At 40.0% G+C, this 19,144-nt stretch overlaps 1 protein-coding gene across 13 annotated transcripts in view; it reads left to right on the top strand.

The window, feature by feature from the left end:
• The window catches only part of TCF12 (transcription factor 12), a 692,950-nt gene that overhangs the window by 342,993 nt on the left and 330,813 nt on the right, over positions 1–19,144 (top strand). For all 13 annotated transcript variants that reach the window (XM_085644109.1, XM_085644104.1, XM_085644112.1 and 10 more), the window contains one exon: positions 18,777–18,838. In XM_085644109.1, the coding sequence (XP_085500235.1) occupies positions 18,777–18,838 (62 nt within the window). The remainder of the gene's footprint in view (positions 1–18,776; positions 18,839–19,144) is intronic.

Here is a 19,144-nt window from a genome sequence, read left to right as displayed (position 1 = left end):
TTATATTGGTTTTTCTGTTGTCTTGTGTAAGTTCAGTGTCTTAAGTGCCTGCCTTGAGTTTCGTTTGACCTTCTTATTTTTAAGGGCGCCAGTTCTTGTATACCTTGTTTTTTTGCTGTTTCTTCAGAAATTAGCTTTTTTCTCTTAGTAGTTTTTTTTTAACCAGGGTTCTGCTGAAGGCCTTGGTTGGAGCATGACTTGTTTAGGTCTGCCGAGCGGTGCCACGCAAAGATCTGTTGCTATGAGTTATAGTGTCATACACTTGTGGCAGGAAAGATAGGAGATGCAGGAATCTAATTAAAATGGAGTTATACGTTACCTGGTCAGTCCTAGGTTTCTACCCCCGACCTTGCTGTTGCAGCAATTAACCATGGTGGTACTGTTGGAATACAATAGCTTGCACTTCTGGATGAAAGGCGAAGTGCTTATACTGTCAAAACAAGCAGATATGGCAAGGTTATTTGATACATTTGAGGGGTTAGAAGTACTGCCTGTTCTTGGACATAATTAAATTGCCGAACAGTACAGTGGAAGGATAGTAGTTAACTTTAATGTATACTATTGACATAATAATGAGCCCACGGTCCCAATGAACCGGATACTCAAATCATTTAATAATAGCAGTTTATTTCAGGTAAGCACTCTAATAGTAGATTGTCTGTTCTAGAGCATTGGTATGTTATTTCTTTACTGGTTTGCATGTGTACAAGGTCCTGGGTGTTTGCTCAGTATTGCTTTAGAGGTCATAGGGATTTTTACGTTTGTCAAATTACAGTCTACTTGGGTTTTGCTCCTCTTTTTAAGACCTATTAGACTACAGTCTATACCTAGCATTCTGTAAAAGGGTTCAGTCGAATCTCATGTATACCTCCAGTATGTGTATCTCTGCTACAAAACTGAATTGCGGTTATTGATCAGTGTGTCCTGAAGGCATTCCATTGCACTTGGCTACGCTCCTCTTTAGCACCACCCACTCGCAAGATCATTCTCCTAGCCTGTTAAAATCAATTCTCATTTTTAAAAATCTGTCTGGCATATCTCGGGTAGATCTCTGACATCTAGGACTACATGACCTTCCCACCCCTACTGCACCTGAGCATCTTAAGCTGACCGTTAAGTATCCAAATTATGTTCACTATCAGAAAACTGTGCAAAATTTCAAATAAAGCTTTCAAGATTACCAGCAATATTTTTCTCTGAAATGCTGTAAATGGGAACAATATAATGAACAGATGCACCAAAGGTGCTAATAATACCGCGGTAATCCAAGCCTCGCATGGCTCCCCGCCATTGCTCCCTGTATATGGGAAAACGTTTAAGTAGATTTCGGTTGTACCAAGAATTAGCTTTTTACTTTTTGAGATCTAGCAATTCTTGCATTTTTAAGTCTACTCAAAAAGATTTAAAAAATCAATTTAGTGGATCTAGTTTGTACTGTTATCAAGGTTGAGAATGTATTGGTGCTCGCGCCACACTTACCAGACATATCGATTGAGAGGCGCTTGCAGTTCAGATGCCTGTCACACACAGGGTGCGGTGTTAAGATGGAGCGTGTGACGAGATAAAGGCAGTGTTAGAATAGTGATTACAACCTGGGGCCTGCTAATGTCTGACCTCCTTAGGGATTTTCCTTTTTATCGCTAATCGTGCTTGCACTTTGCATTTTCTTCTGCCACCGCCTCATCGTTCATAGCCAAGTGAGCGATTTGGCATGGTGTGGACAAGGGGGAGTGTGCAGCCAGTCCATCAGCTGCGATTCTTGGCAATAGATCTTAAATCCTGTTCAGTGCAGCCAACAGCATAGTTGGCACACACGTTCGCCAGTGATACGTAAACTAAATGTCTAGTACACAATAGGAAGGCCTCCTATTAGATGCATGCTCTACAACTGGGCTTGGAGTGTCACGTGTGTGTTTGTTTATAAAGATATGGACTAAAAAACATATTTTCAGAATTGTGACTTCCCTTGCAGTTTTTAAATCCTGTCTGGACAGTATTTATAAATGCATCTTACTTGGCAACCCTTCTGATTCAGGCTGTGGGCTGCTGCTTTTCTGGCAGTGTTTCCTCCGTCGATTAATCGGGGTCATCCTACCACGTTTTACAGAGGTGGTGAAAAGCTGCGACACTTATTAAAATTTACAGTGAAGCAATATAAACTGCTCTTACAATGCCCGAGAGCCTGTCTGCGGGTGATAGGCAAGAGAGTATATACAAATCATCGCCTACTATGGTTGCGAGCTTGGATTCCGTCTACATGCGTGTCTGTATTTTGAAAACCTATTCTTTTCAGGTTGTTTTTCTCTTGTTAACTTGTCTGCCACCAATAAGTGAAGTGGAGAGTATTTTGGACATACCTTTTCAGGGGTTATAGTTCTATACAGGGGAGGTTAAACCAGCGATGGCTCCTAGCGTTGAATATTTGAACACAGTATCTCCTTTAATCCACCTTTCTGCTGCTTGAAATGGGTGGACTCTTGAGCCATCTTGAGTATACGGATATTGGAGCCACAGTTGAAAGATTTTCACAGCAGATGGGAATGGTATTCGTTTTGTGCTTGAGGACATTATCTTTTGGGTTGATGGTTTTTGTTTGTTATAAGACTTTTGGTTATTGGTTGCTCTCCTTTGCTACTACTTGTATTTGTAAACAAGAAGAACTTGCAAGGATAGGTAAGTGCAAGGGGCAAAACAGCAGAGAATTATGTAGTGCAATGCTGCCCTAGTTCAGCTCGTGGAGAAAGGAGAAGGGCCTCATTTCTTCAGCAGATGGGGTCTCCTTTCTACAAAGTCATCATGTACAAAGGCACACCGTGAGTATGCATTGCTTGACTCATCCTTGCACCTTAGTGAGACCCCTTAGAATAAAAGTGGCAAATGGTCGATCCAGTGTTTCTCCATCCATCACCAGTATTGCTTCCAGGCAAATGAGGTCTCCCTAGCAGTACCCGGGCCGATATAATTCTGTTGGAGCGCTTCGCGCATGTACAGTCTTTCTTCTTCAAAGGCGCTGTAGATGTACCCATGCAAGAACCTGGGTTACCTCTCAGTAGGACAGTACCACACTTCTGTAATAACGTTTATCAGCTTGCTAATATTATTATTAGTCTTTGCTAAATTTGTCATGTAAGCAAATCACTTTCAGTGAACCCGGAGTAGACCATGGAAAAACAGTATGTGTAGATTTGTCAGTTGTGTTGTAGCCACAGATCACAGCCATTCTGAAAATTGTCTACATGTCTTTAGCTGTAAAGACAATAGTCCCCCTTTCCTTAGCACAACTAAAGGGACTGCAGAAAAGAGCCTTCAGACTGAACCGTGTTTGTTTTTGAAAACATCACCTACATCGTTCTAGCCCTTGTTTTTTATACTATTGCATCAACTGTACTTTTTACTGCATTCTGATGCCTGTAATTGAGTCACCTACACTCCTCAAAAACCACAAATTAAAATAAGTACTCACACAGGATCCTGCCAAGAAACGCATCATTGGCCCAGCACCCCAAGAGAAAGCATTACATCAAACAAATGTATTACTTCCATTAGTCTGCTATTTGTTTTGGATTTATATTTCAATATTTCCTTTGCATTTCCATCCGTTCTTGCTTCCATGTTTTACTCGTGTAATGTCTGGTCTTTTCCACATACCTAGGAGCCGTGTCTTGATATGTCATTCTCTGATTTCATCTCTACATTTGCATAGGTTTCTCATAACTCCCTCACTAATGTGATGAGTCTGTAACCACTAATGTACCTCATTTAAAAAATGAGATTGTCAGTCTAAACAAATACCATCTATCACAGTTCAGAGTGGCTTGGGCTTTGACTTCACATAAATTCTCTGATCCAAACATTCAAAGCAGTTGCAGCCCCCTTCACTTTATTTCTAACCGGATAACCGCTTAGGCATCATTTAAAGTTGCTAAAAGTGGTTTATTGTCTCGTTAATGGGTGCATGCCTTATTGCCTTGCAGCTCTTCATGTAAGCCTTAAAGTTCTAGAGACTCACCACCTAGTTAGATCACCATGAAACTAATAGGTTATTGACAGTTACAGAATTGAGAAAATATAGCAAATATATGCTGATGAAAATGGCGAGGCAAAAATGCCCATATGTTTTCCCTTTATTGCTTAAAAGACGAGTGCCCTACTGACCTATTGCATTTAAAATGAGGGAACCTAGCATACATAATAAATGCTCTCGCAATTCACTCGGGTTAAATTCAAAACAAATAAAGCACAGGTCTGTTTCACTTAGCACAGCTTTTGCCACACCTTATGTGACTAACATAAAAAGATTGTAAGAAACAGTACTGAAAATAGGGCATTTGGCTCTGCCCAGATTTTGATTGCCTTGATTGCATATTTCAATTGTACAGAAAATGTGGGATTCTTCTGAAAAGGAGTAGGGCTGTATTACATTTTTAGCTATATGGGGAAAGATTATGCCCAATAAAGCAGAAATGAGTTGGTTTTGCTAATAAGCAGGGCTTCTAGAATTATGCTTCAGGCGAGTGCCAAATTATGTGGCAGGGTTGAGTAAATTTAGCAGCAAGGAACAAATTAGGCGGCGTAATGCAGCATATTTAATGATAGTATTATGTCATTTTTATACTTGTTAACACTGTCTTTGCATTGGTTGCACCTATTTTGTTCCAGTGTAATAATCAAATTAGCAATAAGCAACCAGAAAGGTGACCCGTCAAGCTTTGGAAAGGGCCTTCCACTGCGCGGCAACTTATGAGCTGCGCTTTTAGTAACCTTTGAACCTTTTTTGAGCTAGAAACGCATTTTAAGTTGTTAAAATCTGCAGATTATGCAGCAGATGATGGAATATGTGAGAAATGTGGCAAACCTATTATGCGAAAAACGCTGGAGCTGCACAATCGCATGGTGTCCGAGGCCCTACTAAGATATTGATCTGACATATAAACCTGATTTGTTTATTATGAACTGTTAGAACTAAGACCGAAAATCTGACTTGTTTATTGTGTAAAGCTTATGTTAAAGCTAAACAGGCCTGGATTAAGGGTAGATTGTCATTACACTGTATTAAAGCTTGGGCAGCACTCCCAGCAGATATTTTGTTAGAGTATTTCACAGTTTACCATAATAGGCAAAGGAATGATGTTGGTTGCCCATAATGACCTACCCTCCAGGTAGAAAATCCTTGTTATGCCATTTTAAGGAAGTTTTCATATTGTTTTCCCAATTGTAATTTTGTACGTGTTTGCCATTTTGACTGTATACCAATAATTGCAATTTGGGAAAGCTTGTGTGGAACTCTTAGGCCTGAGATGATTATGGTGACAAGTCCGTATTCTACCTTATAGAGCCCTGATTGGTTTTATTGCAACTATTTGTCACAGGCCTTGGGTCTAATCCTTTTATAACAGATTTTGATGACAAATGCAGCAGGACGGTCTTGTTTATAGTGAAAAGCATATGTTAGTCAATAGGCCTTTAAGGGTAGAATGTTAATACACTGTGTTAAAGTATGTAGTTCTATTTTGCCTTGCACAGATTCTCACAGATGCCTATAATAGGAAACTAATCTGGTGTGGGTATCACTCAAAACCATGGAGTTCGAAACAAATCCTTGTTAAGCCATCTTCAGATGATCTGTATGTTTTCCAACTCTAGTTTGTTGCATATTTCTATTTTAAGATTGTGTACTTTATTTGTTACCTTGTAGAAATACGTATTCACAATATAGTAGGCCTGAGCTGGTTATGGTGTTACTCTAATGATATATAGTATATACCTGATTCATTCATTATTAAAAGTTAATGTCACATTCCATACGAGTAATCTGTTTTAGAAAAACAACAAAGTCAATAAGCCTGCGTTATTTGCTGTGATAATTATATGTTGCCGCCAGTAGGCCATTTAGGGTGGATTGATATTATATGTTAATATCTGTAGACTAGCATTTTGTTACAGGGAGTCTTACAGATTACTGTTACTTCCTGTGTCAGAACCGACAGGTTGATTATTTGCACTGTTATAACCCTTGCTAGACCCTCTTAGAAAGGTATGGCAGGTATATTTGTCTTCCAAGCCCTTGTAATAAAAAAAATATACAACCTTTATATGCATTTACATATATAGAGGGTCATTGTTTGGATCAACCCTCTTCTGTCAGTTCGAGTCATTCATGGTCTCCTTCTCTCAGAGTATACTGCTTAGGGCAGTGAGTTAGCCCGTTTCTGCCATTGGTTTCATTGTCCACAGAGTAACGGCCCAACCACATATATACCCATCTGAAAGCATGCGTGATTCAGTGTCTTGCCTGGTGGCCAGTCCCTTTGTTTTCCATGTGGTCCTTCTGCTCCCCATTCAGCTCTACTGCACCATGTAGTTTGTGCTAATTTCATTGGCAGTGTGCTGCATCCTGTGCAGCCACTACATTTCTAAACAGGGCAGGCCTCTTGTATCCTTTTTCTAGTGTTACGAGGTGGCCACCGAGTTTAGTGGCCACCTTGGAATGGTTGAACTGTTATAATGTACAGATTTTAGCAATCGAAAATAGTTTCCAAATGCTAGGTTTGCTAAGCAGCCATCTTGTAGTATTAATAAATTCTTAGTATTTACCACATCAAGATGGTCAACATGTTGCTTCTAATATTGCAGCTAATGTTTGGAATTGTATAGCAACAGTACACTGTGTACAATACCATTGCAAGACAACTGCCCACTGCTATGTTTAATTTTATTTTTTGTATTGCAAGCATACGTGTGAAATTTTAGTTGGAGGCATATTTTTTTTCCACCATTTATTCTATTAACTTACCGTCTATATGCTTGTTGAGCTTGTTTGCTTTATTGCGGATGGCTATTTGGATGGATTAATGCACATAAGAGTGCAACGATGAGATTACAGATTATTGAATGCCTGAACTCATTAGTAACTGGCAAGGCAATTTTTAGTATTTTCCAGACATATTGATGCTATCAATACTTGACTTGAAAGTTTATTTGGTGCCCTCGTTCTCTGGATTATGGTTACAGTTGGTTAAATAGTGTAAGCATTTTTTGTTGCATTTATAATTTCCCCAATCCTACATTGAGTAACTTTTTTTCTGATGTTTAACTTTCATCCTAGCTGCAACACACCAGAGCCCTGTTGCACTCCCTGCTTTTGGTGGGGCTTGGTGTATCTTTTATCATAGACACTTTAAAGAAGGAGGATAGTTCAGACAGCAGCTGTAGGGACTGACACCAGACACCATTGTTCAGAACATTATTATATATATTTAAAACTTGGTGACAGTCACCACTGGGTAGTTATAGTTAGTGTCATGTTTTCATAGGAAATGCCTTTTTTGTTTTGCTAAAAACTTTGGCGTTGATAGACGAATGTTTCCAAAAAGCGCTCGTTTTTCATAGGTCATGCATGGAAAGTTGTGGATGATCTGTCAAGTGGGAGCTGCGAAAAAGGGGAGGGAGGGTTCCAAAATGCGTTTTTTCCCATTCCTTTTTCCATAGCAACTTTACAGTTTAACCGCTTAAATGTATTTACTCCAAATTTGGCAGAAATATAGGTTTTGCCCCAGAAAGTCTGCATGTTGAATTTGGGTGTACATTCTTACTGTAGTTTTTGAATAATTAAGGCTCAAAAGCTTTGTATAAGTCATGCAGGGTAGGCTCTGCAGACCCAACAGAAAGCAACAATGATGTAGCTGCAGCCATCTTGAGCCGGGGATCCCAGAGAGACCCCCGCCTGGGACCCTAAACTTTTTTTTGTTTTTATTTTTTTCCATAAATATGCAGAGGAGAACCCCCCCCCCCCCCCCCCCCCCCCCCCAGGGGTGATGTCCAGTTGAAGCTGAGGTAGGCACATGGCCGGGTTTGATCTAAAATTAAAGGGCGGGCTCGTGGCCCCCTCTCCCCAAGCCTGTAAAGGCCCTGGGACCCCATTCACCAGGGTAGGCGTAGTTAATGTGTTCCAGGGCGATTTTGAAAAGGTTCCTTACTTTTCAGGAAGTGCAAGACCAATACGGTAATAAAGGGCAGTTCCTGCAACATGGCGAAGGTGGAGCAGGAGACCTGAGAACAATTCATGGACTTACTGGAATATACCCACATCTGAAAGGAGATATTTGTCTTTTATGAGTGGCAAGGTGCTTGTATAATCCATAAAAAGGTACTCAAGACAGAGGAAACATCATTTTGACTAACCTTTAGAGAAAAATATAAGGGACTTCCTGAGAGCTTACTCCTGCAGAATGGATGGGGGACATGTGCACATATTATAACTGTCTCTAGTAATGTGACATTTAAACAGTTCCAGTTTCATATCCTTCACAAATCTTACTTAAGGCCTGTAAATCTACCCAGGTGGGTTGGCAAAATGTTCGAAGTGTGAAGTGCAAAGAGCCACTTTCATACCCCTGACCGGGACGCGTGAGGATTCAAAGTTCTGGGAGGTGATCAGTAGATTGAAGGTAAATGGTAGCATCTTTGAGTAAAAGAAGCGAGTATGTTATTGCTCTTTGTACACGTAGGAAGGACAGACGAGGCACAGGTTTGGCATCGTTCAATACTCCTTTCCTGCAAGTGTACGGACCATCACAGCGTATACTAGGAGGTTAACCAGCGCCATGCAGGTTGGTAAATGAAGCCTTAGGCTGCAACTGAGAGGAGGGAAAAGGAGCGATGAATGGAACAGAGGAAGGAGAAGACCAAGGAACTGGGTTCATGCTTTAATTAAACTTTGCACAGGTTCCTTGAATTGTGAGACTGAATGCGGTGACGCGAATGGCATTGCTACTGCCTTTGCTGCATCTTTCCTGCATGTGTGAGTGAAAACTACACTACTAAACTGCAAAACCTGCATTTTCCTCTACTCCTGGTTAAGCCAGTTAAGAACTTTCCACCCTAAAAGTTATTAGTCTCAGAATTATCCAAGTTCCCACACCTGCTTACTAGGCTCTACTTCTGCTGCTGTGCAAGTGGCCTACTGCCTCTGTGGTTCAGAGAAAATTCACCTGAATAAAAAAATTACCTGATTGTAGTTCTAGTGCTTGTGAGGCTATAGTGTGGCCATCCTATGTTGCAGCAAGCTCTATGACAATTAAAAGGGATACGACAAGACCAGACCTACTAGCATAGAAAACAATGTGTCTTTGAGATTGAGTGCAGTCAACGCAGGACGTGCATATTGAGAGACTCAACTTTTAATGCTAGCGGCTACAAATTACTTCTGACTGGTCAAAGTAGAATGAAAGGCCCAGTGGTTGGCATAGTCGCGCCTTTAAACACGGGCCTGTAATGGGATTGAGCTCAAAATGTCTTAGCCACCATATAAAGCCAGCATGTGTATTTGGGTTTGCATATCTTACAATGGCCTGAAATAGTGTTTTCTTTGTTGCATAAATCATTCATAACAAGTAACTGTACACGCTCTGTAATTTACCATTGATCGAGTATTTGTTTTAAAGCTGCCTAGAATACTGCATTCTTTTGGTCAAAGTTGTTTATCATTCTGTGTATGATTATCATTTTCAGGAAGGAAAATGCTGAGTCTGGTTAATGTGGGCAGCATGATTCATGCTGCTTCAAATAATTTTGCGTACTAGGGATTTTATTTTCTTGCTGCCTGATGGCTGCTTGTAGGCAAATTGCTTTAGCAGAAATATTGCATCTCCCGATGTAAAGTCCTGTGCATGCACATTATGAGACAGAAATTTGTTTCAACTGTGTTTCTTACTAAAAGGACTAATAAATTGCTGTTGTGGCGTGCAGAGCTTTCTATACGTTTCAATGACCGTGATTTATTTGCGATGTGCAAACAAGGCACAAGAGCATGATTAATATTGCACTATGTTGCCACTGCCTTATCTTCAGACTGTTTGTCCAGTCGATAAGCACTGTGACCAAAACTACTGTGCAAAAAAAGTAGATTCCAGTAGTTTTCCAATTTTCTGTTGATTTTATAAAATTGAATAGTGAAATGTATCTTAAGAAATTTAATGGAAGTAATCCATTTTGTGTGTATGCTGTGGAGGCATCTGGGAACATTTGCAGCATGGCTCCAAGCTGTACTCTCACTGTATTGAATTCCACGGTGTTCATTTGGATCTGGAACTGAAATGGAGATGTGTTGCTGTTGCATGTTTGCAGATAAGTGCGCAGCTGTTTTGCACCTATGCACCAACTAGAAGATATTAATTCGCTCGTCTTTGGATTTTGGAGGTTGGCAACTGGAAGGTAAAATGGAGTTGGGGGGCTTGTCATGGGTAAACCCTTTTTAATCCAGGACTCCTACCACCTTTCCCCTTGTGTTTGCAAGCCACCACCAGAGCATAGTTTGGGAGCGTGAACTCAGTGAGGGCTTGCCCAAATGCTCGTATGCATTTTGACATATTAAGAGGATATGCAGTTTTTGGACTGACAACCCCGTTTCAAGTTTGCCATGGAATCTTTGGTATCGTTCAAGGTTTCAAGTGTAGTGTGAATATATGTTAATTGATGCATTATTCGATGATATTTCAGTATATTACTCAAATTACATTGTCAGTGGTAGTTGTTGTATTTGTTACATTTTCATTGCACCAAGTATTTCATATTCTCTTTACGAAAATAAGTGAACGATTTGATTTTAAGGTTGTAAAGCGCTTGATTACCATAGGCGTCTTGGTGCTGCTTCTGTACAGTAGGATACGGAAAGATGCCTCAAATGTCCATCCAGAGTGTGTCCTGCTCTGTGGGTGGGCAGTCCTACCTGCTGATATAGGTCAAAGCTGGTGAGTGCATCAGTCCTGGATCAGGTATCAGGGTCATCTGGGTTTTCTTAAGTGAAAGTTAAATTTGCCTAAAATCAATAAGTCTAAGTCAATACTTGATTCTAGAAATGGACTTAGAATATTAAGAAAGGAGGTTTTCGTGCCTGGTTGCTGGTAAACCAGTAGACCAATAAAAGAGTAGGTTTTACTAAGGCTGATCCGGAAAGGCTGAAGTTCACGGTCCAGACCGCTACTTACCTCAAAGCTTGATAGAGCCACATCTTCCTTGAAAATAATGACACCCCTTCCCCCATCCCCACGTTTGTTTAGTCTGTCAGCCCTGAGAATGGACTAATCAAATGGGATAGTTTTGGCCAGATCTGGGTTAGCGGCGGAGTCTACCCAGGTCCCTCAGATGAATACCATGTCAAGTCTATGCGTTTCTACGACTTCTCTAAAATCTAAGTTGTTTTTTTACTAAGTAGAGTGCATGAGTAGGCTGCACCTAACTGGGTCCGGAGGGGATTGGGAGGCCACTTGCAATTGCACATTGCAATAGTATTGTACAATAAAACTTGTTTGCAGACTATACACTGAAGAGGGCCAAGATGAGGGTTAAAAATGGTGCAATTTGTCGTCTTACCAGTTGTATCTAATGCCAGTGTAGCTTCCCTTGAATATTTGACCATATGGACTGGATCTGAAGTGAAATGGCCAGGGGTTCTGGTGCAAGGCGCAGTCGCGGTGCATCCGCTTCGAGGACTTGCTGCACAAGTCTGCTGCTTGGAAGCACTCCCATGTTGGTGAAACAACCGTTGGAGGACATGGGGTGTGTCCAGGGGGACGTCTCTGCACTAAAACGGTTTTCGCGTCCTACTGCAAACTGGTGGACAAAATGAATGTTAAAACAGAGGTCCAGCAGCCCCTTCAGTCCAGCGACTGGCTCCCCTGTGCTGGGCTGATAATGGTAAAGCAAACCTAAGCTAAAATAACTGTGCCAATCATAACACTAAAATAGGATTTCTGACCCTAGCTAAAGATGGCGCCCGTACTAACAGGAGCCAAGCAACTCCGAAAACAGTGGCATTGATTTCCCTACAAGGAAATAAAAATGGACCTTAGTAGAGCCATTCGGCGCTGCTTAGCGTACTGTGGAGAACGTACCTCCGATAACGAAGCGCTGTGGCTGCAGCAGCTATGGATAATATATGAAATTATTGCACATGAACTCCAAATTAACTATCCTCTTGATTCTAGTTACCACATAAGTAATAGTTAAGATCTAAAATACCTAGATCTAACTGTTTAAGTAGAATACGTTATTTACATCTAAAGCATGAATAACACAAAATCTAGTACCTGCATACTTTTAGGGTCAGAATACATTATTTTAAATTGTCCTTAGTACTTTTATATTGGTGCTAAGGGTGCTACACAGCAAAAGGCGTAATAATAAACACCCGTTATGCTTCAGTGCTTAAGGTATTGGCTTCCCCAACACGGTATTTAAAAGGGTAGAGAGCATTCAGGCTATCTGATAAACGAAATAAGGGTAGGCATATTGGAAATAGGAGTGGGTGATTGTTCTATAAGTAGGGTATAACAATAACGGAGATCCTCTTCCCGCTGCTGGTTGTGGAAGAAGGATGTGCTAGGGGTTGAGAGTGAAAGAAGGCCTTTTCATGGTGTCCTTTTACACTAAACATGTGTAGTGGGAGTAGTTTATTGGTAGTAAACTGTAGGTAAAATGTACTCACAGCCTCAAAACCCACAATCCTGATTATATTGTTTATTTTACCTCATGTACTCTAGATATTCTGTGAAATCAGTTAAGTGTCCGTGACCTCTGAACTATCATTGCATGTGTTTTCCTGGGAACCGCCATCATGTAAAAGCAGGGATCAAGATATGTGAAAGTTTTGGTTCGTATCAGTCAATCAAGCGCTGCATCCCTCTGCATTGCAGAAAAAAATCAGAAGAAAACCAACACCCCTCACTGTTCCAGGAGCAATCCTGATTCTGAACTTTTAACACAAAGCGGATGTAAGTCTTATAGTCAATTGAGAGGTTTTTTTCTAAACAGATTTTATTCGTTTTCTCAATTTCCAGCACAAAAAAAAAGATTTCTGTATAGCAGGATCACGTGTATATCATAGTAGCGATATAAATTGCTTTCTGTTACATCACATTTCGACCTTTCGCCGTGTTTATAATTGCTTATTGTTTGGGACCGGGCTATTCCGCCTGGGTCCTAATTCGCCTTATCTTTCTGCCTCACTAATACATCAGTAGTACTATTCTCCTAGATGAAAGTAGAACCAGTCGAGAGATTTCGATATACAGTCTTGTATGCAAACTGGGTTGCTTGCAAACTCGTTTGGTGCTTTGAGTGAACTGTCCATTTTCTTGCATTTCGTTTTCTACTGCAGTAAAAGAATCTTTGTTTCTTGCACTTACAGCAGACTGTCACCTGAATCTGCACCCACATTCACTATTTTCACATATGCTTTCAGTTACGCTCCACAGGTGCCAGACTTATGAAGGTTCCAAGGATCCGGACCTCAAGCTGGGTAGGCCGTAGCCTCTCGTATGGCACAGCAAAATTATGGAACACGCTTCCAATGGATCTAAGAAAGTGCAAACTCACCTCCTTTAGGAAAGGGTAAAAAATTGGCTATTTCATAACTAGATGCTCCATCATGGGCTAACCGCAGTCTTAGCGCCAAGACACCTCCGTGTATTCGTGCGCTCAATAAATGTTATTAACATAACATCAGAACTTCAGTGTTTGGCAGAGCATTTTGTTGATGCATACAGAAAAAAAAAATCTTAAATCATGTATGCAGGGTTTCCTTTATTTGCAACTGAGACGTGTGCTACCTGCAGTCTTCTCCATTATGTGATTCTTTGTGTGGCTTGTTTCCTCACAATCATTGCTTAGATCCCTTTGTTAATGTAAATCAATTTCTTATGCAAAGACCACAAGTAAGCCCCCTCTTGGATTGAGTCAAGTGGAGTGGCTACAGCTAAGGAGAGAACTTCTTTATACATTGAAAATCATGGGGTGATAAGGCTTTTCCATCTTAAATGCCAATGCCTTTCCATAGATTATGAACTTTGCTCCCTACTAGCCAATGTTACTGTCTTCGTGCAGCTGATTGCAACCATGTTTTGTGCAAAGGAAAGTGAATCGGAATAATCTCCACTTTTCCCATTTTATTACAGATTAGCTTCAAATGTGCCGGGTTCACCTTTTGTTTGCATAAATGAAATATTAATTGCCATTCTGTTAAGTTTGAAAACTAAACACTGAAATCGCCTAGAAGTTACGATTGATACTTAATTAGTCTGCCAGTCAACTCTGGAGGTCCAAATACCCAAACACAGCCATCTACTATTGTCATCCAGATCTGTCTAGGGTGTATAAGTTACAAGACAGTGGTTTAGTTTCATGTAGGGACACGAGCTGCTGAATTTTAAACCCCAACAGCCTGTCCTAGAGAGTTGAGAGCAATGCCCTCACCACCTTTTGGGTGACATAAAGAGTGTCTGTCAGGCTGACCAACGGTCATTCTTACATATACGGTTTATTTTCAGGTCAGGCAGCCAGAAGCTAGACATGCACTAAATGTGCAGGTGCCCAGCTGTCTGAGCTGATCTAAGCTGGCCTGAGGATGTCACAGCCCATGGGCTTGACCTCAGCTTGGCAAAGTACCTCAAGGTCCTCTCCGTCATTATGAGGGGGAACGTCCATGATACCCTCAGACCTGGTTGCTTCAGTTTTAAGCCCATACGTGCTCGGGGAGCAGAGTCTGAGTAACGCCTTGTCGCAGGTTTGGGTGAGTCAGTACAGTCTCACTGACTCCATCCCACTCTGTGACAGATAAGGGGCTGCCGCCGCCTCTGAGATGCCATGCCGACACTCTGACCTGAGACGCTGCAACCTGCGTCATGCCACAGCTCCAGCTGGCAGAGGTCCATCCACCCATCCTGGGGTGTCCAGCTCGAGATCAGGATGAAATCCTAGTAAGGTAATGGGGTTAGAATAAATCCTAGGGGGATTCTTGGCACTCTAAGACCTACACACATGCTAGGTACACTTAGGTACATCTAGTTAGGCATCATAGGGTATAGGCTTTATCTTAAATGCATTCTGTATTTCATATATGTGTTCATTACTATTGCACAATGGTAAAACTGTACCATGCATTTTAATTTAACTGCACTGCTGCCCATATTTCTCTGCTACTGTCCAACAGTTGTCGCAGCACATATAGCCAGTACTTGAATAACAACTGTGCAATAAATTTTATTGTAAACACACCCGACTGTTTCTTCTATGTACTTCTCTGAGATGAGTGACTGAATGTAAAGTAGCATATTGTTTCCATGATCCTGAGGGATCAGGGTTTTATGTTATGGGGTTGCCAGAAGCTATTCCCTTCTTGTTGTCAAGAATTTTATAGTGGCCTCTGAGCTAGCTGGTACACAGTAATTAAGTTTAATATACTCGATAGGGGCATACTGACCTCAGTCCTATGCCACCGCCTCCCTCCAGAGACACTGCAGAAGGTAAGAGTTAATGTCTTTACTTCATGTTTTGTGTGTGTACGGATGAATGTATGTGTGTATGAATGCGTGGTGTGTGTGTGTGTGAGTGAGTGAGTGAGTGAAAGCATGCATGGGTGTGAATGAGTGTACAAGTCTGGCCCCTCTGCCTCCCAGGGCTCTGATTACCAGCCACCACTTACTTTAAAGCATTCGTGACTCAGCCGTTGTGTGTATTATTTATTTCTTGATCATATAGTGTAATCACTCTCAATTTCTCTATAGTTATTTAGGAGCTGACATTGTTAGGAGAAATCCACTCATTGAAGAGCTAGAGTGTTTTGTAAGAAAGAAACTTTGACTTGTGAGAAAATTACATTTCATAATAATGGATAGCAGCAGCCGTCCTGTCTCAGTACCAGACACGTCATTGCTGGTTGGGTCCTCCGGTCCCATATCTACAAGGCGTATTGTCATAGCGATCTTCTCACTGTAGCGCTTGAGAGAGGAGGGTCGTATTTATTTTGAAAACATCAAGGCAGTTGCATAGCTAGTGGCGGTGGTGGAGGGCTAGCGCAAGGTAAGTGTTATTTAAATTTTTTATTATATTCGTCATCTGTCGATTTTTACCCACGCCCCTACCTACCTGCACAGGCTGCGTCGTCACTGGGCATCAAACTCTGGGACCGGCCCAGGCGGCAAATGCTCTAGCTACACCATTGTATCAATGATTACAGGTGTTGTCTCGCTAGACTTTATGTATTTATTACTTTATTTTATAACAATATGTTTAGCAGGTGTTGCAAGAAAGGCAACTCTTGTCTGTACGGACCTTATTCACAGTAGGAATAAACTCGCTCTCCTCTTAATTGACTATTCAGTGTGACCTAAATGTTTTCTGTGAGAGCTTGTTAATTTTAAATGGGAAATAAGAAAAGACTGAATAGATTTTCAATTGAAAAAATCGGTAATTCTGTAGGCTTTTAAAGCAGTTTCTTAATATTTCAATGAAATGTATAATTATTTTATTATTGAACACCTGGAATTGCTCTTTAGAAAAAAAGTTTATTTTATAAGAGCATCTACTAATTTATTGTACTTTTCCTACTTTCCATGTGATATAAAAGATGCATTTTTGTGCAAGGTTAATTGAAATCATTTGTGCAGTGTCCTACTGTATATCGGTTTTATTAATCCATTATGGGCTGTATTTACATCAAATAGAACTGTAATTTGGTAACCTCTACAACTCATCCTGTCTCGTAGGAGCTGGCATGAGATAAGTTTTTCATTAACATTTGTCAAATGAAATTTGCGATGCAAATTGGAAATAGGTTGTAAATTATTTGTCGTTTCAAAGGCCTTTCGGTTCATTTTGTAGTAATTACTTTTGTTTCTGCTACCCATTCCCTTTCCATCCAAACGCAAAAAAGATCTGTAACAGCCAAACATGGGAATAATATATATTTCTATATATCTATATATCTCTCTCTCTCTCTCTCTCATATATATACACACATATATATATATATATATATTACACACATATATATTACACACACCATTTGTTTTTAACGTGATTGTCTTAGATTTTCTTACTGGAGCTTATCACGTCCACTTCTTAGACTATTTTTGTTTTTATTGCTTCTGGTTTTCATCTAAAGTTAAATATATATAGTTTGCTTGTCTTTGACTATTAATCGTTTTAAGTAAGTACATTGACAGGAAGAGATTACATTTAAGATGTCTCACTAACGAAATTATCTTTATAACTGAGACTTCTGCCTGGTGGAAAGTTAGTTTAAACACTAGTTACAACCTGTGTGTAAATGGGCCTGCTGCCTAAGGGTGTTGCTGCCCTAAGCAAAGATGACTAAGTATGCCACTTCACACCCTCTTCATGTGTATACACGCATTAGCACATGGTACGCACTCACATAAACAAATCCTATACTATTTGGCCCTTGAAAATCCCATGAATTTGATGCAGGCGTTAAAGGATAACTGAGCTTTGAACTGCTTAACGTAAAAGTATTTTTAAATGAGCACCTAGCTTAGAACGTTTATCGCGTCTGCCTCTTACTGTCATTGAGTAGATGCTGTGTTATATATATATTTTTTTAAGTAATGGCTTGTGCGGTAAGGAATGCGGGCTGACGCACAACTTTTACTTTCTTAAAAAAAAAAAGCAGTCAGTACATTGTATTTACTCAGTGATAGCGTGTTGTATACTGTTATTGAGAGGCTTGCGTGTATCTGTGCAGTAACCTTCAGGATGCTGACCACATATACATGTCCTTTGAGAGACGGGCACTATGGCAATAAAGTGATCTTGGTGATATAAAGTGGTTTCCTTAAATAGAATATGCTTTCCCTTTTGCTTGTAAGTAATTGAAAATAAATGTAGCTAAAACATTTTATTTGTAACAAACTTATTGTTAAATGCATACATGTACTACAACAGCGCAAAGGTCAAATGACTTGCTGTTTGCCAAAGTACAGTGTAATAAACACAAGAATACATTGTCTAACGCCTTGCAGGTTCCATGTTCCAAAGATATCACATAAATAATGTGTTTTCACACGAGGCCAATTTTGAGATTTTTTTCCATGTACTTAACCCCTTGTGTGCTTGTACTGACTTGATATTCTTTTTAAAGCTTCGCGTACATGCTAAAAAACATAGTATAAACCATTTATGCAGAATTGTTGGTAGTAATACGCTCTTTATTACCAGCATTGAGGGGAGTGGAGGGAATTCAAGACCCACTCAAGGCTTTGTTTCTCATAAATCATGTCCCTTTTTCCATGTTCAACAATAGGGATAAAATGATAACTAGCATATTACACTTGGCGTGTGTGCGTTTTTAGTATTTATATCCTCCCTCTACATATACATGCATGTATGTATAGTTATTCTTGTTCTTCCATTTATTAGGTCTTGTATGATAAGTTATTGTAATTCTTCATCTGTATTGTCCGGTTTATTAGCCACTCTGATTACCCTTTGAAGACAAATTTTCTAAGGCTATTTACGGAACTCCACTCCATGAATACTGATGGGGCATGTTATTACTTAAATTGTGGATAGCGGCGGACACTGGCTTCCATAAATATTTTACTAAGGACACATTATTCATGTCAGCAAGGAGTAAGTTTAAAAAAATAACTGTAAATTAGTTTGCACTATTGAATATTTTTTTTAATATTTATGCTGTGCATTTAAGCTGTTTTCTAATGTTGTAGCTGCAGGTGTGAAGGATCTATTTCAGTGTAAAAATGTTTCCATAGGCCGTTGTGTTTCATAAAACAAAGTCCTTGCCCGTGAATTAAATCATGCAGAAAAGCAATTGGTGTTAGAGCAGCTGTTTTGGCAGTTGTCTACACTACTAACAATTACATTATTTACTATTTAGTGAATGGATGTTTAGAGGAGTTATTAACTTGTTAGAAACTCCAGTAAGACTAACAAAAGTATGATAACTTCTCTTTGACTTGCAGGGAAAACCGAAAGAGGGCAGTTTCCACTGTATTCTAGAGATGCTCCAACTCCAGGTTGCCAAGTAAGTACAAAAATAATTGAAGCTACTTTCAGTTATTGCTTGAGTGAAAAGCTTTTTTCTAAAGTAAACACAAGTTTGTTTGACAAAAGTACTATACAATTAAGAATTCGTTAGTTAGGGGTTTTAAATGTACACATTGATTAACATGCAAGAGAATAGGACAACCTAATATTTGCCTATAGAAAATTTGAAATTTTCATTAAATGGAATCTGAACATAATTTTACGTTGCTTCAGTTAGTAGTACAACTCACCATAAACATTTCCAGATCAGTTTAAGGCTAGGTGAAGAGGCTAAAATATACTA

The sequence above is a fragment of the Triturus cristatus genome, chromosome 3_1 (genome assembly GCF_964204655.1).
Source record: "Triturus cristatus chromosome 3_1, aTriCri1.1, whole genome shotgun sequence".
NCBI lineage: Eukaryota > Metazoa > Chordata > Amphibia > Caudata > Salamandridae > Triturus > Triturus cristatus.
Note: the sequence above shows the minus strand (reverse complement) of the source record. Positions and strands in the feature narration are given on the sequence as shown.